Source organism: Salvia miltiorrhiza, chromosome 1, assembly GCF_028751815.1.
Source record: "Salvia miltiorrhiza cultivar Shanhuang (shh) chromosome 1, IMPLAD_Smil_shh, whole genome shotgun sequence".
Lineage (NCBI taxonomy): Eukaryota > Viridiplantae > Streptophyta > Magnoliopsida > Lamiales > Lamiaceae > Salvia > Salvia miltiorrhiza.
The window spans coordinates 848,099-875,769 of NC_080387.1; the positions used below are offsets into that span (position 1 = coordinate 848,099).

The following is a 27,671-nucleotide window of genomic DNA, read 5'->3' on the forward strand; positions in this document are numbered from 1 at the left end:
TTTGCTCTGCCGACCCCCCACTACGTGCCACATCAGCTCGGTATTACCACGTAGGCGACAAGTCAACTTGGTATTACCACGTAAGCGACACGTCACCTCGGAGCTTCACCGGAGCAAAAAAAACATGGAAAAATTGTTCAACCCCTTAAGTTCATGGAAAATTTGATAAAAAAAAAAAGTTCATGAAAAATTTGGAAATGGGCCCAAAGTTCATGGTTTTTGACGTAATTAACCCTATAATATATAGATAGTGTGAACGATATAGAAAAGAGTCAATATATGAAAGTAGCCATTTTCTTTTAGTAAATTTGAAATTTACCCATTCAAATAAAAACTTTAAAACTTACCTACTTTTATATTAAAAGATAAAAAAAAAATTAAAATTTACTCATTCAAATAAAAACTTTAAAACTTACCTACTTTTATATTAAAAGATAAAAAAATTTAATTTACTCCTTTAAATAAAAACTTTAAAACTTACCTACTTTTATGTTAAAAGACTAAACTGCTCTTAGAATAAAAATTAAAAAATTAGCCACGCCTAATCTATCTCTCTCTCCTTTCAGTCTCTCTCTTCTCTCACTCTCTCTCTCTATACTCCTACGGACTTGTGCGCCACGCTGAGGCTGAATAGCGGCAGATCGGCGAGGGCGTCGGCGTCTATGGCGCCGCCGAGGCCCATGCCCTGGAGCCGCAGCCATGCGAACGGCGTAGATCGTCGCCGCCTCATCTCTTCTCACTCCTTCGACTCCTCGGCCGAACAGCCATTGGCGGAAGATTGGTACCGCCGCGCCTCCTCCCTTTCGGTCGGACAACAACCCCAACGACGACTGCCGCCACTCTACCCCCCTCCGTTCACCGTGAATGGCCAGCGACCTCCGCGACGTATGTAGCGGTGTCGCCGTCTCTCACCCCTCTGTATTTTCTTTTTCTCACAACATCTAAATCCCAAAGCCTCAAATCAAATTCCATTCTATACATCTCATTTTCTCATTTACTCGTCTATTTCTATTGTTCCTAATTCCCTTTTCAATTGCAATGAATTAAAAAATTTATTGTGGAAGCGATTTGATTTTGGTACATTGGCCAAAGTATTTCTTTAGTAGAAACTGCTCGTTATTTGGATTTCATATGATAATCTTTTGTGAGACTGTTGGTGGTGTTAAAAATAAGAGAAAATAGTTGCTGTATTGAAATGAAACTACATGAATAATGATTAATGAAAATTACCCGTTGAAGTTCTGCTGGGGAAAAGGCTGATCTAAGCTGAGGATTTTTACAAAATTTTCAGAAAATGAGACTGGTAAAGCTGATGGGTGATTGGATGAATTTTTGGGATGATACGTGGCTGAAGCATAAATGTGTATATGATGAAGAAACTGAAATATGGCTGAAGGAAAATATTCCATGTAAATCTCATTAGTAATCAATTAATTAATCTTTTTTTTTTGAGACAAATCAATTAATTAATCTTGACCGTTCAATTCACGTTCACAGTTTTCTTCACCGTTTCCTTTAATCATGCCTTAATCACAGATCTATTATGCTCTAATCAACATTCCATGGACTATCAACGGCCTCTGAATCATCTCCTTCCTCCATGGTTTATGTTCACGACGAAATCTTCTCTCCCTCGAAATCTTCTTTATTTGCCTCTCAATTTTCCTTCGTTATCTCCATTGATTATGCCCTAATCAGGAAACTATCATTGGCTGATGCTCTCAATTCTCCGACCCGACCATAGAACGTGGCACAGCCGCCAATGGCTGCCCCGCCGCAGCCGAAAAATCGCCATCGCCGCTGATGCCCAACTTCTCCAATCGCCCACCCTCTCCGACCCGACCATGGCACCTGGCACAGCCGCCAATGGCTGCCCCGCCGTAGGCGAAAAATCGCCATCGCCACCGATGCCCAACTTCTCCGATCGCCCACCCCTTGCCCTATCTCACTCGGTTGTCGGGCTAAAAATCGCCATCACCGCCGATGCCCAACTTCTTCGATCTCCTCCCATTTTCACACTCGAGTGGCGCCGAGAAGAAGAAACTCTTCGCCTCCATCGTCAGCTCCTATCTCCGTTGGTAAATGAAATTATGAAATTCCTTAGCTGATTTGCAACCCATTTTTTCATACTTCAGTTATAGATTTGTATTGATTCTTACATTCTTGATTCGCAGGAAATTGTGAAGTGATAGTGCAAGCGAAGAATTTCACTTCCGAATCAAATGATGATAGTTTTCAAATCTCTATTTCCAAAACTGCCAAAATCAGTATTTCAGGTATCCATGTCCCTCTGACGAGGTTCGGAATAATATTGTTATTTGTTTTTATTTCTTAATTAATTATTTTTGGTGGTAGTGATCGGAAAAGCGAATGAACACGACAATGGTGGGGGCGGAGGACATGAGAAATCTGCTATTTGTTTTAGTTCCATATGGGCTTTTCTTTTCGAATATTTGATTTAGATTAGTTTAACATTGCCATACACGTGAAGCATATTATTTTCTTGATTGGTTATATAGGTTTAAGCTTTATTGAATTGTTAGTGGTGTAAATCAAAGATAATCCGGAGAGGGAGCCTGAATGAGCTTTCATCTTTTGCTGACAAATAAGAAAGTTGCATACCTGAGGATTTAGACCTTGCATCTGATTTATGATTCCATCCTGTACATAAAAGACAGAATATTAGTATCTCAAATTACTTTCAAAAGTACAAGGAAAAAAATGGTCAAGACTACGGAAGTTTAGGAAAATGGGAACTGGCAGTTTGCATGCTACTTGGTAAAACCGGGGTACATCAGAGGTGGTACATATCATGGCGTAAAGAAAAAATTAAAAAATTAGGATAAATATGAGCTTGAATGAAAAAGATAGCAGACCTCTAATATCCTTGGCTTTATCTTTTGATTATATATAGTTATGTTATAGATGACTTTTTCATTATTTCTTTTTCTTTCTCTGTACCTATTTAACTACACTCTCTAATTATTCTACGCAATTGCTCTCTTTTTCTATGTGTCTGCTAAATCAGCGTTTCTTAGTGCTACTATAGATTTAGTTCAGCTAAGATTTTCATTAGATACTACAGTTTTTGAATGTTGAGTAGCATATTTTATAAGAAAATAACAAGACTTTATCAAAATTGAAATATATTTTTGCATGCTGTCATCTTCAGGTTCTGGAGTTGGTCCAGAAGTTGGGGAAAATACTTACTCTGCAGTGGCTATAGGAATAAATATATGGGTGGCCAACGATTATGTACCTATGGTTGAACCAATACTTCACTTATTTATTAGAATGTTCTTTATATTGAGATGCATTACTTATTATTTGTTATTTTGCTGATTTAACCAATGCTTTCAATAAATTTAGATACGCTATGCAATAGCCCAAAGACCCATTTTTAGCTTCAGTTTGAAGGGCTAAATGAAAAGGACATTCTATGAAAGGGATCCAGACTCGCCTTATCTAATCAATGCCTTTCAGCTGATTGGAATGTCCTCGTGCCTCGACCTTTCTGGCTTCTTTGAGAAAGAGGTAATTAAGGAAGCTCGAGTCATGCATGCTGGCATAAGTAACGATTCTTATACCTAAAATATGTACATACTGCCAGTTTGTTTCTGAGAGGATATCAGGTTTACATCAAATCACTGTCCAAAAGAATTACTGGAGATAATTGAACATACAGTTGTAGAAATGGGATTTCATGCCCATAAGAAAAACGGAAAGGTCAGTTTCATGCCTTATACACTTAATCCTCAGAGAGTGTTTATCCTATTCCTATGGAATCCTCTCTAACAGTGTGTCTTAAATATGTATAGTTGAAAGTCACGCTATAGCTCAAAGATCAGAAAGCACCAAAAATTCTCTCAGTAGCTGCAGAAGTGAGTGAGAGTGAATGTGGAAGGAGATGCTGGTATAGCTAGCTTCCCATGGTCTCTTTATTTTGTTACTTAGGCTCTTCTTATTTTAGTTGGTGATTAGAGACGATGTCATTGTGTGTATGTGGCATAATTCTATTGTTACTAATATGATAGGCGCGAACATGCGAGGGCTGTGGAGATTCTTACAATTGTCTTTGAATAACCCAGAATGACAACACATGGATTCTCTTAGATGCATGAGTATTGCTCATTTGTATTCCTAAAAATGTATGTTTTGAGAAAACAGTATAGTATGCATCGAATATCTATTATCTATTTTACAACTATCAATATGAATTTTTTGTATCAAGAACTGTTTCAGCTATGGTGCTGGCTTGCTCGGTTCTTTGGCATCCATGTGAATGCTTGGCAGTATTGATTCCATGGCCGATGGAGCAAGAGGGGTGATCAAGTATGTTTTCCATCAATTTTTCTTTTTCTTTGATCGTTAAAATTTCTTAGATGGTGGCCTACATAATGTGTGTGTTAAGTTGTCATTGTCGTTGCTTGTGCATTTTTTGCTCCTTTGGTTTTTGTTCGATTCAGAACTTCTCATTGCACGGGAGTAATGGAGCAGCCAAGGCTGTTGGTCACGTATTACAAGCTTTAGCATGTCTGCCGATTTTATTGTCCTCACTCTTCAGATGAAAAGTTATATTCAGAACAACTTATGAATAGTTTGTAAGTTGCCATACTCTACATTATACTAAAATTGATATTTTTTCAGATATTGATTGTGCTTAATAATATGTTAAATTGGCTGTTGTTTATCTGGGTTATGGGCTTCTTACTAAGAATTTGTATGTGTTGAATCAATTATGTGCATAATAATTTAAGCCTTGCAGGGATTCGAGTTCAAAGCCTTAAAGAAGGTCAAATCACAATGGATATTGACTTATGCTGGGGTGGTCATCCTACCAAAACAGATCTGTATTTTGCATCAAGTTTAGCACATCTGATTCCTGCAACATCCTACTCTTCTCATCTCTCTCAACTACTCTTGTACCTTTCATGCCAGTTGGAGATCCCAAAGCAGTTATTTCATCCAAATGTATTCAATGGCTGGATAATTCTTTTCTTGAATATATTGGAGAGGCTTGTCCCTGTAGAAGGACAACCTGAAGATCCCGAGCTATGAAAAACATGGGGATGGTGGAAAGTAAAGAAGTGGACAGTTCACATATTAAACCGCCTTTACACTAGGTAGGTTCTTATCTATAGTCATTCTATGACCATGTAGTTGGACTTGATTTCATTAATACTTTTGTGTTCCCTTGCTTTTCTCGGGTTTGGGGATGTGAAACTTCAAAACCCAGAAAACAAAGCTTTTCCCATAAGTTCCATAAGAATTATGCCATCTAAATTTGTTGAATGTGATCCGTGTTGGAGGCTATTTGCCTGAGAGAGTTATCAATCTTATCTTGCAATATCTTAGCAATATGTTCATAATCAATCTTGTATTACATGATAACTCTCTCAATTCCAGTCCCAACCTGTTTTCATGAGCTTATATTCATCTTTGAGCAAGAGATAGGGGACTTTAGTACCTACCCACTCTTTTCTAGAGTGGGTATGTTGCTATGGTACAAAGCTCATAAATATTAATTACGATTTTTCGATTACCAATACTATGGCATGAGTAGTATGATTGAGGAATATATGGTTAACAGTGACTTTCAAATAAATCCAAGTGTAATTTTTGAAAATGAACACCTACGCTAATTGTTGAGTTAATTTTAAATACAACTAAAATAATTACTCATTGAAAAAATTGATTTTTGTAGTATAATACGCTTATCATTGATAGAATATGCTTACAAAAATTGATTTGCTTTACGTAAACTAATATACTATGTTATACTTTATCTTAATATAATGACAAAAATTGATGCGAGATTTAAATTGTATCATTTTATTTAGATTTTATAAGCATTTTTTTCGCAAAGTGTATGCTTCTTTATAACTACAGAAGAGATGATTTTTAAATTTAGTTTTGGTCTTTCAAACTCCAGACGAGATAATGTTAAAAAGTCAAAGGTGGTCTATCAAGCTTTATAGAGATATACTCAAAACTCAATTTTGGCTCCAAACAATATGATACTCACAAGTTAGAAGTAATTTGTCAAGATTCAAATGAGATGATGCTTGTAACTTAATTCCGACCTTTTAACCTCCAAATGAGATAATGCTTAACACCCAACTCTAGTCTTTCAAACTTCAAATGAGTGCTGCCTAGAACTAAGCTCCGATCTATCAAACTATGCACTAGAAGATGCTCACAAGTCAGTTATGGTCTTTCAATCTCCACACGAGATGATGCTCACAAGTCAGTTATGGTCTTACAAGCTCCTGATGAGATGTTGCTCACAAGTTAGTTTTTATCTTTTAAGCTGCAGATGAGATGATACTCATAAATCAAATCTCATATAACAAGCTTCGTATATTATTATGATTAGAAGTTTGACATACAAAATGATTGTCAAAAATCTTGTAAGGTTCAAATGTAAATATGTTCACATATAAGATGTGGCCTTCAATTTTACCCATCAATTTTTAAAAAAATTATACTCTTATAACATTAGTAAATCTTTTCTATATATGATTAATAAAAAATAAAATGTAACAATCATTTATCATATCCAATATCAAATATACCTAAATCTTTTTTTTCTTTTTTCTTTTTTTAATCTCAAACCTCACATCAACTTTTTATGAAATTTCATCAAATAGAAAATTATAAAAGGCAATCTAATTTAGCTCTCAACAAAAAATTAACATGTAATTGACGAAAATTGTTAAGATTATTATAGTTTGAACTGTACCACCAATTTATTTTGATAAAATAAAATTAATAAAAAAATAATTTACATAAAGACCGTTTCATATGCTATGATTATAAATAATGTAAAATGATAATTATGATATAAAATGATTTCTCGTCGAATTTCGACAGGTTACACACTTGTATCTAACTCTATAGCCTTTATAATCAATTTAGACTGTTAGTCCAATTATTCTTGAATTCAATTCACAACTAAATTAAAATTCATAATTAAAATCAGAATTCACAATTAACAATATTTATAATTGTGAATTCATATAAAACTTAAATTCACGACTGACAATATTTCTATTTGTGAATTCACGCGAATTCACGACTAACACTATTTATAGTTGTGAATTTATTTAAAACTTGAATTCACAACTTAATGTTCTTGAAATCACGACCACATCTACGAATTCACAACTTAATATTATTGAATTCACGACCAGATCTATGAATTCACAACTAAAACTATAATTCACAACCAGCTCAATGAATTCACAACTGAATCGCTAGTGTTGGTTGTGAATTTGAGTTTTAAAGCTCGAATTCACAACTAGTTGTTTTAGTTGTGAATTCAAACTTTAAAATTCAAATTCACTACTACTTGACTTCACAACCAAAATAAATCTTGGTTGTGAATTCGAGTTTTAAAATTTGAATTCACAATTAGTCGTTTTGGTTCTGAATTCAAACTTTAAAATTCAAAAATCATGCCTACTTGAATTCACAACCAAAATAAATCATGGTTGTGAATTAGAGTTTTAAAGCTCGAACTCACAACTAGTTGTTTTTGTTGTGAATTCAAACTTTAAAATTCAAATTCAATTCATGACTACTTGAATTCACAACCAAAATAAATCCTGATTGTGAATTCAAGTTGAATTCTCGAATTCACAACCAGTTTGATGAATTCACGGCTGAATTGCTAGTGTTAGTTGTGAATTCGAGTTTTAAATCTCGAATTCACAACCAACTCTATTGCTAGTTGTGAATTCACAACTATTGTTTTTAGTTGTGAATTCAAACTTTATAACTCAAATTCAAAACTACTTAAATTCATAACCAAAATAAATTCTGGTTGTGAATTCGACTGGTTTTGAATTCACAATCAAAAAATTTTAGCTGTGAATTCCACTGGATTGTGAAATGCGGAATTTTTTTAAATGATGGTGTTTGAAAGGATAAAATGGTAAGTGTGAGTATTTTTCTAAATTTTTTATCTTAATAAGTACTCCCTCCGTCCCATAAATAATGGTCTGTTTTTCTTTTTGGGTTGTCCCATATATAATGACATGTTTCCTTTTTGAGCTATAATTAACATTCAATTAAAATTCTTAATTAACCTATCAATCTCTAATCTTTTCTTCCCCACCTAATTTTTGGCTTTTCCGTTTCCAACACTTGTCCCATCCCTCTTTCCACTCTCTACTTCTCCTCTCCTATCCCTCGTCCCTCCACCACCGCCAACCTCACGGCTCCACCACCACCGCCCTCTGCTCTCCAGCCTCGCCACTTCCACCCACCGCCTCCGCCCTCTCCTTTCCTCAACCGGTTCGCTCACCTCCACCCTCCATTTTCATCCACTGATTTGCCCACCTCCAAAAATTAGGGCTCGAGATGGAAAGGGGTTTCAAGCGGCGACGATATGGGTGGCGGCATCTCCTCCACCACTGCCTCTCTCTACTCCTCAATCTCTCCTAGTGAAAAATGGGAGCGGAGCTGCGGCGGCGGTTGCTGCCGGCGGCTCAGTGAAAAATGGTGCAAAATTGAAAATGGAAAGATAAAGTTTAGGGGGTTTTTTGTATTTTTGTGAATTGTGAAGATTGAATTTTGCTCGAATTTACTGCTCCATGTTTGAACCGTTATTTCAATCTCCTTCTTGTTGTTTGTGTTGAGTTTGGAGAAGTGGTGGGAGATGGTTTGGATGGTGCAGATCTAGTGAGTTTTGGGATAGTGACTTTTGCAGAGGTTGGAGAGGTGCAAATTGTTGGCCGTGGAAGTTGCAGGGGAGGGAGTTGGAGAGTGCAGATTGTTGGCTGTGGAAGTTGCAGGGAAATGGAGTTGGAGTTTTTGAAGAGGGCTGCCACGAGGCTGTTGTCCTCGGCGGTCGAGGCGCCGACCACCGGCATCCGGTGTCAGAATTTTCGACGGTGGAGGCGACGGCCACTGGGCGGCAGAATTGTTGAGGTTGGAGAAGTGGTGGTGATGATCTTCAATTGATGAAGATTAGTCAATAATTAATTTTACTAATAATATCTTTAATTATGTGGCCCATCACTAATTTAACACTTCTTAATCTCCGTGTCCAAAAGAAACGGACCATTATTTCTAGGACGGAGGGAGTAATTTTTAAGTTTACTAAATGTCTATTTTCAAAATCCACTCTATAAAAAATTATCTGATGTAAAGGCCTTGTAATATTCTAGAAAAGAGAAATATGGCGGTCACTATATGAAACCAGAAAAGTCTGCTGGCTAATCCAATTATGAGCATTAATTGAACTAAAAATGTTTGAAAAAGTGTACGTGAAGCCCAGCCCATTTGGATTTGATAAATGTAGAGCTAATAGTATTTTTTAGATACAGCCTAAACCCATTAATTTACTGTTAATTAATACAGTAAAAAATAAAAATAATTCAGTAAGAAAACAAATAAAAAGGGTAAATATCATATTTAACCTTAAACAATATCCGCTTTATCAAAAATACCCTGAAACTTTCGAAATGCTCTCTAAACCCTCAAAGCATCAGGATTTTATCAAATATATTCCGCATCTCTTTTCCAACCACTTGAAACGTGACGTAGATCGCCGAATGTCACAGTGTAATTTAAATTCTATTTTTTTTTAATCCATGTCATTGTATATTCTCTTTTTTTAATCCATGTCATTCTATAAATCAAAATCCATCCTGAAAATTAAAATCTATTCTCTTTTTTAGAATACACAATAGTTTTCCCTTTTTAAAATCTCAAGCCCTAATTGAAGAAATAAAATCACGCAGTTGAGATTTTAAAAAAGGAAGACTACCATATATTTTAAAAAAGAGAATAAATTTTAATTTTCATGATAGATTTTGATTTATAGAATGATATGTATTAAAAAAAAGAGAATATAAAATGACATGGATTAAAAAAAAATAGAATTTAAATTATACTGTGGCATCCGGCGAGCCATGTCACGTTTCGGGTAGCCGGAAAAGAGATGCAAGATATATTTGATAAAACCCTAATACTTTGAGGGTTTAGAGAGCATTTCGAAAGTTACAGGATATTTTTGATAAAACGGGAATAATTCAAGGTTTAATATGATATTTATCCAAATAAAAATATACGGGTCGATCTTCTTAAAAATACGAATATGCCCTCCCTTACAATGCAGAGATCAAGATATATATTATACTTTTTCAAAAAAAAATTATATAAACATATCATCATTTATGAATCCCGATTGATTGATAGTAAAAATTATTTTTTATTTATTTAACTATTATTTTATTTGAAGTATTGCATAATAATAATAATAATAATAATAATAATAATAATAATAATAATATCAATTCAATTAATATAATATTAAATTTAATGAGTATCGTATACAAATAATTAAATTATATAGATAAAAAATAGATATGTGATAACAGTAGCACAATTGATATTTTTTTATACTATAAACTGATTGTTGCATATAGAAATACAGATTTTATGATATTCTGTCTATTTTATTCCATCATAAATATCATAAAATTTATTTTACATGTAACTAATAGCAAAATAATTATGAGTGGATTTTGAAAATAACCACTTTGGAATAGTAAATTTAAAAATTACCCATTAAGATAAAAAATTTAAAAAATTAGCCACACTTACCATTTTACCCTTTAAAAAATTCGCGCATTTCACAATCAGTCGAACTCACAACCAGAATTTTATTTTGGTTGTAAATTCAAGTAGTTGTGAATTTGAGTTTTATAGTTTGAATTCACAACTAAAAATAGTGTTAGTCGTGAATTCGCGTGAATTCACAACTAGAAATATTGTTAGTCGTGAATTCAAGTTTTAACAATTAAGAATATTGTTAGTCGTGAATTAATTTACTTGCATTTTTTACTCCTATGTCGCGTTATTCTTTAGTGTTTTGGGCAATCTTTTTGAGTTGTTGATTTGTCTAGTACTCCCTCCGTCCCAAATGAAATGTCCTATTTCTTTTCGGCACGGAGATTAAGAAATGTGTATAAAGTAGATAAAGTGGGTTGATGGAAATTATTTAAATATTAAGTATAGAGAGAGAGTGTATTGCCAAAAAAAGAAACATGACATTTCGTTTGGGACAGCCCAAAAAGGAAAACAGTACATTTCGTTTGGGACGGAGGGAGTACTTAAATTGTACTCCCTCCGTCCCAGCCCAATAGGCTCAGTTTCCTTTCTGGGACGTCCCACTCCAATAGGCCCAGTCTAAAAATGGAAATAATTAGGGGCTTTAATAAAAATCAATACTACTTAATTAAAGGGGATATACCCCTTAATTTCACTTCAGATTTTTCCCCCCCTCTCTCCGGGAACCTTCCCCTTCCCCCTTCCCCCTTGCCCTTTCCGTCAACTTCCCCACCGCCGCCGTTCTCCGTCACCGCCGCCCCCTCCCCCTTCTCTCTCTCTCAACCGCTGACTCTCCAGAGCTCCTCCGCTTCGCCGTCGTCTTCCTCCTCCTCATCCTCCAGCGGCTCCTCCTCCGCGGCATCTTCTTCGTCCTCCTCCTCGGCCAGCAGCAGCGCCGACGAAGATGAAGAAAACGACGCCAATCGCGGCGAAGTGAGGTCCGGCCACACAGATCCGCCGCCGCCTCAAGCCGCCTCCTCTCCACCCTTTTCTTCTACCTCTGCCGCCGTCTCTAGCGGCGAGCGCCTCCACCGCGTGTACCGCCTTCACCGCCTCTACCCTCCACCATCTCCACCGCGTCTTCGGTCTCCACCGCCTCCATCAGCCTCGTACACCGGGATCCCCAGATCTGGTGACAGAGACGATGATTTCTCAGAGTGGGTTGCAGATCTGGGTTCTTGATTTGTTGCTATAAATGAGTTCTTAGAAATTTTCATGAAATGGGTAATTATCAATTGATTTTCGTTGATTTTTGTGAAATGAGTTATTGTTTCTTGATTAGTTGGAGCAATTTTCTGTTCGTCACATTTTTGGAATTTTCTCTCATAATTTGCTGAATTAATCAAATGTTCGAGGAATTTTCTCTCATAATTTGCTGAATTTTCTCTCATAATTTTCTGTTCCAGATGCCAATTTCGCAGCTCCCAATTTCTGCATTAATCAAATGAGATTAAGGAAAAATAAGGGAACATTTAAATCCTTAATTATTGGTGGACCACACCATTTACCTACTAAAAATTGAGTTTCTTAATCTCCGTGCCGAAATGAACTGGGCCTATTGGCCTGGGACGGAGGGAGTATATTTTTGTGGAATAGACTACTCGTCCTTGTTCGTGCTATTTTTACAGGTTTTCGGACTCATTTTGGAAAGATTTTGATGTTATTCGAGAGAAGTAAACGAAGAAACGAGTCCGTGAGCGCAAACGGAGCTCAAATTGGACACCGGACGAGGGAGAAAAAAAGCATCAGGAAGTTCACGTGTCGGAGGACACGTGGCCGCATGCGAGGGCGCACGCGCCGGAGGCCGCGCGGTCCAGGCATGCGGCCGCATGCCCCGGCCACGTGTCGAGTCAGAACTTCTGGGACGTCACGCGGTCCAGGTGCGTGGCCGCGCGGCCCAGCCATACGGTTGCACGACAAGACCGCGCGATCGGGCGAGTTTCCGTCCAAAATTTTGAAAATTAATAAAAGACGCGATTTTAGGGATTTTAAAGAGCTACAAGACCTTGGGCATATAAATATTTCCCAAGAACTTTTTCTCTGAACCTTTTGCCATTTTATTTTATCTTTTGGAGAGATGTGAGAAACGGAGAACACGATCAGAGCAAGAACTGAAGAATCTCGATTTTACTACGGTTTTTATTGTTGAATGTTTTTATGTTTTCTTGAGATATTGATTCTAGTTTATATGTATATGTGTGGCTAGAATCCTTTTTTTCCAGGGTTTAGGAAGTAAACATGATTTGAATTTTTGATTGTTTCGATTGAATTAATCAAGATTATTATTCATTTTTATGTTCTTGTCTATATTGTATGCTTTATTGCTTGATCACCAATTTAGCATAATCATAGATTTTAATTTGAGCTCGGGAGATGATAATTGTTACCTGAACACATATATTTAATTCTAAACGGAATTGGTATTTATGAGGACTTTAATCCTAGGAACTTTTAAGAGTTACATGTTAGAAGTATGATCAGGGGACGGTAGTCTGGCATCTAATCAACGGTTTGTATGCCAAGGGAGTGGGTATAGACTAGCTTTGAGATTGTCTTAGGAAAATTATCTTGATGATTGAATTGAATGTTAGTTATTAGAATCTGTTGAAACTTTTACCTTGAAAAATTTCTCTCATATCTGTTTCTCCATATTTCTCAGCTTGATTTATTTCTTTTATGTTGTTTATTTAAATTGTGTAATACCTCGTTTCTCTATAACTAAGTTCAGAATTTATTTTAAACTTAGAATTTAGGATGATTCACGTCGAATAAAGAGAATGAATTTATTTAATTCTAACAAAAATGATTTACAAAACTTTTGTAAATTTGAATTATTTTAAATTTTTAAACATTTCATTTTTATTTAAGTTGAGCATTCGAAAAAATATGACGAGCTGTTTTTATAATCAAAACCTTGAAGTATTTTTAGAGATCTATTTATCAAGCAAGAAGATTTTTTAATCGTCGTATCATCCAACACATTTTCACAATAACTCCCTCCTACCTAATTAGCCTTTCATTCAACACTCACGACCATCACTGTTCATTTCTGCAAAGGCCATACTCACTGCAGCCTCACAATTCATTATTTTTCTCCTCACAAGAAGGCTAAGCGCAGAGCACTTCACAATTCATTTGTACAACCACCATCAATTCAAGCATCCATAAGGTTATCTTCTCAACTTTAAACATATTCATACTTACTACTTGAATATACATTTTCAAGCCATTTCTTTTAGAATTCAAGAAAATCAAAGCTTTTCCCCAAAATACCAACATCAGTAAAAAGCACCTCATATATCATTCCACCAAGCCAAACTTGAGGAGAGTCTAGAGCGGCGGTAGTGGCATGGTAGCTATATTGTCGCCGGAAAAATCGAGTGGTGTAGAGAGGAGAGGGTGGCGTCTGATTTTGGGAGCCTAGGGCAGTTGCAGAGGGCGGCACCGCCGATTGAGATACGGGCGGCGGCTGGTGCCAAGAGTAGAAGGAGAGGAGAGAGAGTGGAGGGTGCCGGTGATGGTGGCTTAGATGCTGTCGCCGGAAGGACGAGAGAGTCGGTGGTTCCAAGGAGGCTAGGTCAGGCGGCGGTGGCTGGTTCCAGCTGCTGCGGCCACTGACTTCTGTAGGCAGGGAAACGAGGGAGAAGAAGACGGGGCGAGGGAGAGGGCCGATCGTCGGCTCTTCATCGGAGGAGGAGCCACGGCGGCGGATTTTAGAGGGGGCGGACGGATTGCTGGTGAGAAAGGGAGAGAGAGTTTGAGATGAGGGGGAACGGCTGATGTGTTGAAGAAGAAAGGGGTAAGGTTTGGGCTATTTTCCTTCCATTGGACCTCTTGATTTATTTTAGTTGGGCCGTTTTATTTCCTAAATTTCTGGGCCCTAATCTATTTTTATTTAAGTGGGCTGTGCAGAATGTATTCACATGGGCTGCTTTAATGTTTATAAATTTCACTATCATTAGTTAATTAATTATTTTAAAGAATAATTTGTATAATAATATTATATTATTATTATGTACATATATTAAGTGTAATTACTTATTATATGATGAAGCATGAAATGAATTTGCATATGCATTTTTGCAAATAAAAGTACTCATGATTTAAATTGGTTTTCATTAAATCCAATTATCAAAGAAAATCGAGTAAGGATATTGTTGGTGTCCTTAACTCAAGAATTTAGCTTTCAATTATTTATTTATTAAATTTTGGAAACCCGACGTGATGAATCAGGAATGTTAGCACACTCACTAAGATATTAAGTTAGCTTCACAAGACCTATTAAGAATAGAATTTCTTGTAGGCTTTCTGGACCAAGGGGATTAGCGCTGCTTTTCCAAGACAAATTGTATGATTATGTTCTTCAGGCTTTGCCTAACCAGGTGGGCTTACTTTCCAAATGTATAAAGTATGATTGAGTTATTAAGCTCTAAATGTTTCAATGAATTGCAAACTGTTTATTTAATGAAATGCAAACTATTTATCCAATAAAATGTTTATGTGCACTCTGCTCTGTTTAAGGCTCGCAAAGTTAATCAATTGAGGTTCTCTTATGACCTAACACATTGTTTGAGAATTGTGTATACTCGTTAGCTGACCTGGTGGGTTGATCTTCATCGGGCACTAACTAAGAGGCGTTATAAGGGTGCTTGTTGGATGTGTTCCGAAGCATGTAATGTAAGGCATGTCTGGGTAGCGTTCCGAGATCAATTCAATTTGTCTGAGTTACGTCCTCAACGCAAGTGCAATGGGAGAAATGGATCTGTCGCTGGTTAAAAGGTCCGGGATCACAGCGAGTAACGAAAAAGGAGTGTGACATGTGCGCACAAATAAAAGAAATTATTTTAACATGCTTAGAAGTTCTTTCAATTTAAAACCTTCTAAGTTATGTCAATTATAATTGGATAAACTGTCTTTATGAAAATATGAAATGTTTATGAAAATGTTTACCCACTGAGTATATTAGTATTTAGCCCAAAAATACTTTTAAATATTTTCAGGTTGGCTGGCCGGTGCTGAAGGGACTAAGCTGAGGCTATGGTTCAATTTCCTATTTAGACTTCCGCTATAGCAATAACTCTTATCTGTCTTTTGTTTTCTCAATTTAAGACTTTCATGTTAGATTTAGAATGACATATCTATTCGAACTTAAACACTTAGCTCCTAGTCTTATGCTAATAAATACTAGTTGTCAGAAGCATGAAACAAAACTTGTGATCCAAAGGGGACTAGCCCGACTTGTTATCTTATTATTCGGGTTCAATGAAGATTTTCGCTTATGTTATTTCTATAAAATGGTTGCACCACGATTGTAATTATTCCTTCAAGAATTGGGGTGTGACAAATTGTTCTTTAAAATAAAAACTCTCAATTTCGGTTGTCCAAATAGAAAATAATAATCTAAGATAGGAATTAATATTAATTGGTCCATATGGATTCGACCTTGTTTGTCACTATACACAATTGCACCTGTGCAGTTGCGGCGTGTAAAGAAATAAGCGAACATGAATTCAAGCTTTAAAACTCAAATTCACGACTACTTGATAACACTCATATTTCCATGATTTTTAATGTTTATATGATGTCAATTTTATAGAAAATTGAGTGCTGGATAATTGTTTTGTACTTAAATTGTTTTATCTTGTGAAATATGATATTTGCTCGTACTTTAGTGATTTTTAAAGAAATATTGAGCCTGAATTTGGATAAATGATCATAATGAAAGTTGTAGATCATCGCGATACGAGTTCGTAGATGCAAACGGTTCGCAAATCTGAATCCGGGAGAAAAAGATATTGCCAGAACAAGAAAGTCGCGCGCAGTAGTGAATAGTGTCCGACGGGAATTATCGAATTTTTGGAAATTTTTGGGATTTTCGGATTTTATTTGTATTTTCGAGCTCTGTACTGTATTTATTCTCTGAGCCTATATATAAGTCATTTTCTTGACCTATTAAACACCTCTTTTTTGTCCATCTTTTATATTTTTCAGTTCTAGCTTAGAATTTTACAGCTTTCATAGATTACATTTATTTTCTGCAAGATTAAAGATTCCAGCTGTTCATCTTGAATTCTTTTCAGGTTTTATCTATTTTATTTATTTCAATTGCTTTCTTTTATTTATGCTTTTATTTTATTTTCTGATGTTTGGCTAGTTCTGTTATCTGAACTTAGGGTTTGTACATCTATACTATATTAAAAAGAGAGTTTCCAATTTGAAATCAATTTCAAAATTGAGTGACAATTTTGTAGTTACAATAAAATTGAAGATTTATATTTAAATTATATATTTTTTTTATTTTCATTTTTTAACTTCTTATTTGTTGTTACATTTCTTTCCAAAATTGTCAAATTCGATTAATTATAAAATATTTAATATGCATATCAAATTAAAGATCACGATAAGAGCTTCAATATGATATATTTTATGGAAATATTTTATTTTAAATGTAAAGAATAAATTTGTTTAAATATTACTCCCTCCGTCCACGATAGGAACTTAGAGTAATTTCGTTTATCAGTCCTTGTGGATACGATGTTCGGTTACTGATTATTTGCTACAACTGCACCGTGTTAGTTGCAGTATTTTGTTGTTAAGAAATTAGTGATAAACTTTTTTAGTGATAAAAAAATTGATCACTAATTTCTTAGTAACAAAATATCGCAACTAACACGGTGCAATTGTAGCAAATAATCAGTAAACAAGTATCGTATCCACAAGGACTGATAAACGAAATTACTCATCCTAATAAAACTCAAACAATATTCAGGTAAACTCAAATATGATGGATGAATAAAACTAAAATCAAAACAAAGCAAATAAAACAGGATAATAACTCAAAAAATAAAAGACTCTGCCCTTAGGGATGCACTATCGTTAATCAAACACATGCATTTAATCTATTGATTCAATTACCAATTTGATCCAGCTTTGATAAAAGATCACAACACTATTCATAAGTTTCTCAAACGAACACCTATGAACGTAGATTAATAAATCCCTTATCGCATTCAAAACTCAAAGAAAGAAATTAACTCCTAACAACACACAAAGAATAGCTTCTTATAGCTTCACCTGTCGCATTTAAGACTCAAGGCTAACACTATATCATGCATTCCTGAATCGGCTGAACAATTATCACATTCAAGACTCAAACTGAACAACTACACATGTAAATTATTGATTAGATAATTCACAAGAAAATAAGCACCAAGAATTATAAATCACAAGTTGGAGGACAAATTGATATCAATAAATCAAGCACACATATTTAATCAACTATATACAAACCCTATATTCAGATAAAAGAACTAGCCAAACATCAGAAAATAAAATAAAGGCATAAATAAAATAAAGCAATTGAAATAAATAAAATAGATAAAACGCGGAAAGAATTCAGGATGAACAACTGGAATCTTGAATCTTACAGAAAATAAATATAATCTATGAAAGCTGTAAAATTCTAAGCTAGAACTGAAAAATATAAAAAGATGGAGAAAAGAGGTGAAGAGAGGTGTTTAGTAGGTCAAGAAAATGATCTATATATAGGCACATGAGATAAATACAGTACAGAGCTCGAAATCGCCTACGAACTCGTATCGCGATAATCTACAACTTTCATTCAGACTATTTGGACAGACTCAATAGTTCTGTAAAAATCACCATAGTACGAGCAAGTATCATATTTCACAAGATAAATCAATTTAAGCACAAAATAATTATCCAACACTCAATTTCCTATAAATTTGACGTCATATAAACATTAAAAACTATGAAAACATGAGTGTTACCACTACTTGAATTCACAACTAACAATAGAGTTGGTTGTGAATTCGAGATTTGGTTGTGAATTCAAGAATATTAAGTTGTGAATTCATCGAGCTGGTTGTGAATTCAAGAACATTAAGTTGTGAATTCATTGAGCTGGTTGTGAATTCAAGAACATTAAGTTGTGAATTTATAGATCTTATTGTGAATTCAAGAACATTATAAAAATAATTGGTGCTCTTCGTAAATATTAAAAAAATATTAAGTTCATCATATTCAAAAATCAGCCATGTCGAGTGAGATCCATACCCGCCATCTCGTTGTCGGGCGACATCCGAAGAAGCTTAAGCTTATGCAAAGCGTAAATGAAACATAATAGAGAGTGAGAAAGAGAGAATCAAAAAGAAGAACTGTTGGGTCCTGAAAGGTCTATAAACAGGTGTATGGGGGGGAATACACCTGTAGGCTATTTTTTTAAAAAAAACAAAAACCTTTTGAAGTTAACTGAAATAGTATAAACTGATACTGACAGAGTTTGACTGATGAAAGAATTTACGAAAACTTCAGTTACAAAGGTTGAAGACTGATACTGAAAATAACTTTAGTAAAGAGATATCAGTTAGGTACAAGGCTTTAACTGATATTCACGTAGGGCTTCAGTCTTGATTTTAAAACAGAGGAGTGTTATGAATCTTACTGATTATCCGAAGATTTATCAGTTAGACTAATAACACTGGCAGCGGAAAACTTAACGTTTGAAATAGCCTTTGTGATTAACACGTTGTCAAGATTATGGTTTTACTTTGCAATTAATCAGTTTCAGTTAAAAATAAGTTTGTGCACAGATAAGAAAGCAAAACTGAAAGCGATAAATGACAAAGGAATTTTACGTGGTTCGAAATAAGTTCCTATGTCCACGGTCAGTTAAACACACTGACAATCACTCTAGGCTTGTGCTTACGGGTGCACAGCAAACCTTAGACTGAAAATACAATTTCTAGTACCAACACTCTGGGTTGGATTTCTCGCTCACTCTTAGCACGCTAAGACACAACAATGCATTTTCAGCGGGTGCCTAAGATCTCTTGGAGTCAGAAACACTGGTCTGATCTTCTCTCTACTCAACACTTTTTCGCTCGGTTGAAAGGAGGTTCGAAGTACCAACTAGATTACAGAGAACAGACTCTCTGTAATCGGGAACTTAGGCTTTGGATATTACAAAGTATTTGCCTAAGGATCTAAGAGAATGTATGAAATCAGTAGACTGATTTTGGCTTTGGGAATTCTCTTCTTCGATTCAAACTTTGAAGGCTTTGAATGGATGAGTTGCAATTTTGGCGGAGTTTCAGCTTGTGCTTTTGAATCGGTGAAGATTGTAGTGTTCCTCGAGCTTATTTATAGGAGAGGTCTTGAATAGATCCGTTGGCGGAGGGTCTTCAAGAATTCATCCGTTGTGAGAGTAATTCGAATTTGGCTGAGGCTTCAATCTACGAGGTTCCTTGTTTGGTGAGAAACGGCGTCTCAGGTACAGGAGGTAAAGCGCCTCTGAAAAGTAATCACCAAAAAGGAATGCTTTGCAAAGAAATGACGATCCTCAATATCTCTGCATTTAATGCGGTTGTATTTGAGAGTGTGTGGCTTCCTTTAAACTCTGGAGTTTCAGTCCGAGGAAGAATGTCAACTGATACTTGACTTTAGTATCAGTCCGCTAAATCCATGTGGCCAACATTAATGAATCAGTCACAACTGATTCTTCAGTGAGAAACTCGTTCAGTCAAATCATCAGTATTTGACTTGGCCTTTCATCGCTAACTTCAGTTGAGTTCTTCAGTCTTCAGTCCTCCGATCTTCAGTTTTCAGTCTTCAGAACACTAGATAAACTAGGAAATAAACTCCAACACTTGAGTTCGTAAAGTTCTAGTCTATTACAAAGAAAACCTAAGGATTTTGGTATCATCAAAACTAGGGCTAGGATATTTCATTAAGTTCCCAACAAGAACCTTTACCCCTACTGCTGCACATTCTACCCCTCTCACGACACATACCAGCACTCTCACGACTCACACATCCAACTGTCGTCGCTTTCCCCCATTCTCTCAGATTTTCCTGCGAGCAGTGGCGGAGCTGCTGCCATCGCAACTCCCCCAAATCTCTTTCCCATCTCTCTCTCAACACACAGCCCTAGATCGAAAATTGCCGCCTCCAATTTCGATTCCCAGCATCGACAGTCACAGACCGCCATTGCCGTCGCTCCCCCTCACCTCTGAACCCCGGCCGTGGCAAGACCACAAGCCACACCTCCACTTCAAGCTCAACATCCCAGACCCCTAAGTCTCCTTCCTTCTTCGCTGACAGACCACAACGTGAATTTTTTTTAATTTTTGAGGGATGGGTATTTCTGACTTTTTATACAAAAATTGGCCAGTTTTTTAAGTTTTTATTTCATAGTCCAAATTTTAAGTTTACTATATAAAACTGGCCTAATCTATATATTACCTCAAAAATTATCATATCACACATTTATTTGGACTATAGATTGAGTTTTTTCTCTTTCTGGTAGGAGCTTTTCTATATAGAACATATTGGGATACAAAAAGATATATCCAACCTCCTTGTTTTGATGATACCAAAAGTGAAAGAATATCTCTCTTGTCTAAATACTCTTTTCTGGACTTAAGTGTTTTAGTCCATATTAGTTTAGACTGAAGTGGCAAAGACTGAAGACCAGTATCGGAAGACACCAGACTGAAGACTGAAGCATAAGAATGAAGATACATGATCGGCAGAGTCGACTAAAGAAATGGCACTGAAGTCTATGTGACAATATTCTGACTGATACCTTGGAATGCATCAGTCCATTTATCAAGAAGCCAAAGAAGTAAACCACCGTACAAGGTGAATTTAATGCAAATGACAGAAGCATTAAATACCAAAGATAGGAGATCGTCCTTGCTGACATAAAGCTTCCATTTCTGTGTCACATCGACCTGCAAACACCATCTTCAAGCAGAAGAAGACGTAACCTTCTTTTAGCTTTATGGAGAACAGAAGATTGAAGACTTAAGCCCAAATTCAAGAATGTCTCATAACGACAATTTCTGAAGAACATCTCCTCCAACGGATCTATTCAGGACATTTCAAATTCAATCTTCATCGATTCAAACACACAAGCTGAACCACTGCCGGATTCACAACTCAGCCTACTCACAATCATCCAAAGTTTGAATCGAAGAAAGAATATTCAATGCTCAAAATCAGATTCCTGATTACCTACATTCTCTTAGAATTCTTAGGCAATACTTTGTAAACCTTTAGCCTAAGCACTTATTACAGAGAGCTTGTTCTCTGTAATTTAGTTGGAAGAACAAATCCCTTTTCAACCGAGCGAAAAGTGAGTTTGAGTGATAGTGTTATAGACGGTTGTCTAGACTCGAAGAGTTCTCAGTCCCCGCAAGCGAGATGAGTGAAGTCTTAGTATTTTTGCGAGATTGAGAAAAGAGAAGAGAAATCCAACCCAGCGTGTTGGTACTGAAACAGTTGTTTCAGTCGTAAGGTTTGCTGTGCACCCGTAAGCACAAGCAAGTATTCCTCAGCCTGATCGACTGACCGTGGACGTAGGAACGTGTTTCCAAACCACTTAAAAATCTTGTGTCTCTTACAGTTTTCAGTTTTCAACTGTTCACAATCACTCTATACTGAAACTGTTAACTTAAAAAAAGAAACCTTAAAATTCATAACTTATTGCACTAAAGGCTTTTTCTGTTCACTCTACTTCCGCACCTGTGTGAGACTTCTTGCTCATAATTCTACGGACTATCAAAAAGTTCTCTCACCTTACTCTGTTTTCCTTCTCACTCGACTGAACTCTTTTACAAGCTACTGAAAGTCCCTTGAGTGTCCTATCATCTTTTCAGTTTTATCTGTATATTCCTCAGTCCAAAGAAAAGTTTTTAAAAAAGCCTACTGGTGTATTCCCCCCTCCCTCCTACACCAGTTCTATAGCACCCCGGGACCCAATAGAACAAATCAATTTATAATAGGGAAAAGGTGCAGATTAGTCCCTATAGTAGACCCCCCTAGAGCGTTTACCCCCCCACACTCGACTTTGGTGCAAATACCTCCCCTATAGTACATGAAAAATATGCAAATAAATCCACGAAGAAAACGGACGTCTAACACCGTTTCCTTGAATTTTTTTTATTTTTTTCTTTTATTTTGTAGTGGGTCCCACCTTCCTCTTCCTCCTCCTCCTCCGACCACCACCACCACCTCTCTCTTCTTCCCTGCGGCGGTAGCCGCCGCCGGCCACGCCGCCGCCTCCCTCATCTCTCTCGACTACCCTCTGTTTCCCATTCCAGCCGCCTCCTGGACTAGCTTCATCTCTCCCCCTCTCCACTCAGCCCTAAATCCCCAAATACCAGATGCCACCCCTTCGATTCCGGCGACTGCACAGCCATAGGCTGCCGCCGCCGAGCTCCAGATCCACGTCTCTGTCTCACTCTCTCCTCTACTCACTCCAGCCGGCGACAACAGTGGCGCCGAGCCACCGCCGACCGCCGCCTGCTCTCTCTCATTTCTGCCTCCCTTCTGTTCCCTCTGAACAGATCGACGACCGAGCCGTCGCCTCCGAGCCCTAATCCTCCAAATCCAGGCGCCACCCTTTCCATTCCGCCGCCCCAATAGCTTCTTCGTCCTGCTCCTCCACCCCCTGCCGCCCCAACAGCTTCTCCGTCCAAGAAGTGTGGAGACGCGGTTCCCTCTAACAACTAGCTCCTCTACACCGTCACCTCCGCCGGCGACGCGGGGTTCGTGCGGGAGCTGCCGCGCCGAGGTTCGCCGGCGCCGCAGAGGAATGGAGGTTGTGGGCGGAATGGAGGTGGTGGTGGTGGTCGGAGGAGGAGGAAGAAGAAGGTGGGACCCACTACAAAATAAAAGAAAAAAATAAAAAAATTCAAGGAAACGGTGTTAGACGTCCGTTTTCTTCGTGGGTTAAGTTGCATATTTTTTATGTACTATAGGGGAGGTATTTGCACCAAAGTCGAGTGTGGGGGGCTAAACGCTCTAGGGGGGTCTACTTTAGGGACTAATCTGCACCTTTACCCTTTATAATATTATTTCATCGATATTATTGAGTCAGATAATAAATTATTTTTAAAACATATATTTATAAATGAGATATTTGTCGTAAAATACACGAACTTTCAACAAATTCTGCTTTTTTCCACGACCTTTCAAATTTGCAAAAAAATACACCACCTTTCAATGTTTTTTGATTTTTTCCCACGGGTATGAAATACTCCCTCCGTCCCAGGCCAATAGGCCCAGTTGATTTCGGCACGGAGATTAAGAAAGTCACTTTTTGGTAGGTAAATGGTGTGGTCCACCAACAATTAATGTTTTAAGTGTTCTCTTATTTTCCTTAATCACATTTGTTCAATTAATCAAACTGAGAAATGCTTCACAGAACCCTAAATCAAAATGAGAAATCAAACTTTCGAATCTGCAAATTTAGCAAGAATAAAAATGAAACAATCAGCAATCAAAAATCAAAACAATCACAGAACTGAGAAAATCAAAACAATCAGCAACAATCAAAAATCAAACAATCAGCAACAATCGAAATTCAGCAACAATCAAAATGCTTCAATTAATCGAATCTGCAAATGAAGAACCCTAAATCAAGAACTGAGAAGAGGAGAGGGGGCGGTGGAGACGGAGAACGACGGTGGAGACGGAGAACGGCGGCGGTGGGGGCTCCGTGTGGCCGGAGCTCTGTAGAGTCAGTGGCGCCGCTCGTTGTTGAGAGAGAGAGAAGGGGGAGGGGGCGGCGGTGACGGAAGAGCGGCGAAGACCGGAAGACCGCAGAGAGCGGAAGAGGAGAGGGGGCGGGGGCACCGTGGCGTTGAACGAAGGAGTCAGCGGCGGCGCTCGTCGTTGAGAGAAGGGGGAGGTGGAGCTTTGATTTTCGCCTCTTCCTCCGCACCGGTCACCGCCGCTTCGTCTTCTTCCGTGACCACCGGCTCCGGTAACGAAGGTCTTCGACACGTCTACAGCACCGACACGTCTTCTTCCACTTCGTCTTCAGATCTGCAAATCAAAAACCCTAGGTTGATTTTGATTTTGATTTTGATTTTAGATCTAGGGGAAGAGGTTGAGAAGAAATGGGGGAGAAGAAGATACGCCGGCCTCGCCGCGCCGGAGGCGGCGAGAGCCGGCGACATTCGCCGGAGAGCAACAGAGAGTGAGAGACGCAGAGAGATGGAATGAAAGGGAGAGAGCAGAGATGAAGAAGAAAAGAAAAGTGGGCTGGGACGCAGAGAGAGAGAGAGAGAGGGAATGAAACTGTATTTGATTGATGCTTTGCCTTGGTCTGTCGCCTTGTGATGACAATTGATGACTCAATGTCTGAGGGTTACTAATCTTTTTTTGATGAATGAATGTAGGTTTCATTTGAGAAAATGGTTATTGAATTTCTGAATATTGAGGGTGTTTGCACGATGTTGAATTGCTATGGAAAATTAAAGTTTGAATTTAAATTCAGAAAAAATAAATTGAATAATATCATTAAAGTTAAAAAAATTAACTTCAAAAGTTAATTTGAGATTAAGAATTTAAAAAGTGTCATTAACACTACCCCTATAAATGTACTTTTACATCACTTATATCTTCTTTAACTACTCTCTTAAATCCCGTGCCAAACCTCAAATGAGACTCTATTTTATGGACGGAGTGAGTATTATTTTTTATTCTTAATATATATATATATATATATATATACATATATTGTAATTTTTGTTTATATCTCTTTTTTATTTATACGAGTATTTATTAACCATTTGTGGCTTCTCTCACATATATGGATTCTTTCGCATTCTTTATTCTTATTTATATTCCCCCGTTCATAAAAAATTAAGCACAATTACTATTTTTGGCGTCCAAAAAATATGGGGCACTTTCTCTTTTCGTACATGAGCTCACATTTTTTTTATTATCTTTTTTAAAATGCCCTTTCTCTTATGCAAAATTTGAAAAATGCCCTCTCTTACTATGTAAAGCACTCCATGCCCTAAATGTGTGAACTGCCGAAAATGCCCTCTCTTTGTGATGGATGTCCATTGTTTTCCGCAAAAAGTCTTACACATCTATGACAAAAGTTGTTAAAGTGTAAGAAAAACATCAATGTCATGAATTAAAGAATGAAATCGGTCAAATTATTGTTGGAACAAGTGAAAGACTGACACAAACAATAATATTTATTTATTTTTGAATTAAAATCGAAGGTTTTACAAGTAAATCGTACGCTAATTAATCAATGGAAAATAAATACTAAAAATTAACACAATCGATATTAGCACTCAAAACACACATACATCGATTAATTAGCCTTCAATTAAGGGACATAATTTTTTTTAAAAAAAATTTGATGATAAACGACAAATATGATGTGAAATAGCCTTGTCAGTAAAGTATTCATGTCAAACACTCTAATTTCATTGAAATTCACGTGAAATGAAGGAATCTTTGTTTATATATGAGTGAATTCTCTCATCCTCTCATCCGAACACTCAAAGTGAAAAAACACTCAAACTCATTAGAAATTCTAATATTTTCCAATTGGTGAAGCTATTATTTGTGAATTCTCTCATCCGAACGTTTAAAGGTATGTCATTTTACGTTTGAAATGTAATTTAAGTTGGTTATTGTTTATTTTCAATGTTTTGTTTGATCCTATATGCTTATGTGAATTATTAGCATATTATAGCATACTATGATTTAAAGCCACGTTTGAAGGAAATACATGTGAATTAGAGCACATTCTATCATGTTTTAAAGTATTAATTAGTAATTATTAGTTGCATTTTAGTTCTATACATATATATTGCTACATAACTCATGTTAATATGCTCGAAAATCATGTATCCGCCCTGACAAGTGTCCTTGAAAATGTGTCCGGCCGTGTGTAATTATATATCATGTAATACACGGCCAGACACATTTCCTCGGAAACTTCCCCGGGCGGATAGATGTTTTTCGAGTGTATTAACATGTTATATGTTGTATTTTTATATTTTATTCCCTTTACATCATATATTTATTTATTTATTATTTTTTCTGTAGATGAATGAATATGGGAGATTTTTTTTGGTTAATTATGGAGGTGCCTTCAATGGTTATGAGTACATCGGCGGCTCTTCTAAGAGTTTGCATATTTTCGGAGACACAATGGCCACTACGGTGTACATGATAAATCACTTGATGTTGGAGAATTCATTGAGCACTAATTACAACTTGTATTATTTGATGAAGAGATTAAATGGCAGGGTATACAGTAAAAATCTTCTTGCCGATGACAATGATTTGCTTCAGTTGCTGGCGTCCCAGCCACATTTTCCTGAGATTTATGTTGTCGAAGACGATTATAGTGGAGGAGTGTATGTTCCTTCGTTCGATCTCCCTCAATCTTCCGGGTATGGAGGTGAATCCAGTGCAACATTCGAAGGTGGGGACGGATTGGAAGCAATCCAAAGATATGCTTATTTAGACCTATTAGCCGGAGATTCACCGGCGCAAGAAATTGTTGAACCGTTGGTCACTTGGGGTAATGATCAGTCAATGGGTTGGCCTTCATGGGATGAGCCAAATCCGTACAATTACGATCGCCTAACAACTGATCGTTGTTAGGGTCCAGCTGATGATCAATATACGTACGAGCCTCAGTTTGTGGAGAATGCTGGTAATGTAGATGAAGATTATGTTCCATCGTCTGAAGCCGAGACTGATACAAGCGCCTCTGAAGACTTGTCGGAGCCAGAGAACGTGAGAAGGGCGGGGATTGAATATGCAGGTTGGCAGAATTTGCAGATCGATGACGATGATGACGAACAGGTTCCTGGAGCAGATGAACTAACTAATTGGTTAGTTCCGGTTATCCCGTTGGACGCTGCAGCGACACTTGTGGATATTGAAGATTATCAGCTACTACCTCGGGAGTTGTCAAAGAATATGTATTTCAATAGCAAAGATGATCTGATCGTTGCAATCGGTCTGTGGAACATGAAGCAGGGCAAGGAATTTTCTGTCAGCAAATCAGACAGCAGACGAATTTACTTCAAATGCAAGCATTCAGATACGTGCCCCTTCAAGCTCCATGCATCGTCACAAGATGGATCCATTTGGGGAGTGTATAAGTTCACCAATGAGCACTCATGCGACGGTGAGCTAGGGCGCGTAGCGCGAATAAAGGCCCCCGCAAAAGTCGTCGCAGCATATCTAGCACAGAAAAT

At 37.1% G+C, this 27,671-nt stretch overlaps 1 protein-coding gene and 2 long non-coding RNA genes across 11 annotated transcripts; all 3 read left to right on the forward strand.

The window, feature by feature from the left end:
* The first annotated feature begins 526 nt into the window (after positions 1-526).
* On the forward strand, positions 527-2,415 carry LOC131007200 (uncharacterized). 3 transcript variants are annotated; one of them, XR_009095959.1, is made up of 4 exons: positions 527-918; positions 1,699-2,078; positions 2,175-2,276; positions 2,356-2,415. XR_009095959.1 is itself a non-coding variant. In XM_057934355.1 (4 exons), the coding sequence occupies exons 1-3, from the start codon at positions 663-665 to the stop codon at positions 2,187-2,189; spliced, it is 618 nt and encodes a 205-aa protein (XP_057790338.1). In that variant the 5' UTR covers positions 528-662; the 3' UTR covers positions 2,190-2,276; positions 2,356-2,415. The 3 variants fall into 3 exon arrangements, 1 of the variants encoding a protein (XP_057790338.1); XR_009095958.1 differs by having other exon boundaries at positions 527-885; positions 1,537-2,078; XM_057934355.1 differs by having other exon boundaries at positions 528-885.
* Positions 2,416-3,172: 757 nt separating this feature from the next.
* LOC131007201 (uncharacterized) lies at positions 3,173-5,275 on the forward strand. Of its 6 annotated transcripts, XR_009095962.1 has the most exons (4): positions 3,173-3,726; positions 3,819-4,332; positions 4,467-4,601; positions 4,766-5,275. It is a non-coding gene; the product is annotated as an uncharacterized LOC131007201 (long non-coding RNA). The 6 variants fall into 6 exon arrangements; XR_009095965.1 differs by having other exon boundaries at positions 3,173-3,913; positions 4,035-4,601; XR_009095961.1 differs by having other exon boundaries at positions 3,819-4,601.
* An 8,068-nt stretch (positions 5,276-13,343) lies between these two features.
* On the forward strand, positions 13,344-15,915 carry LOC131007202 (uncharacterized). Of its 2 annotated transcripts, none has more exons than XR_009095967.1 (2): positions 13,344-14,424; positions 14,924-15,915. It is a non-coding gene; the product is annotated as an uncharacterized LOC131007202 (long non-coding RNA). The 2 variants fall into 2 exon arrangements; XR_009095966.1 differs by having other exon boundaries at positions 13,344-14,419.
* Positions 15,916-27,671: the final 11,756 nt, after the last annotated feature.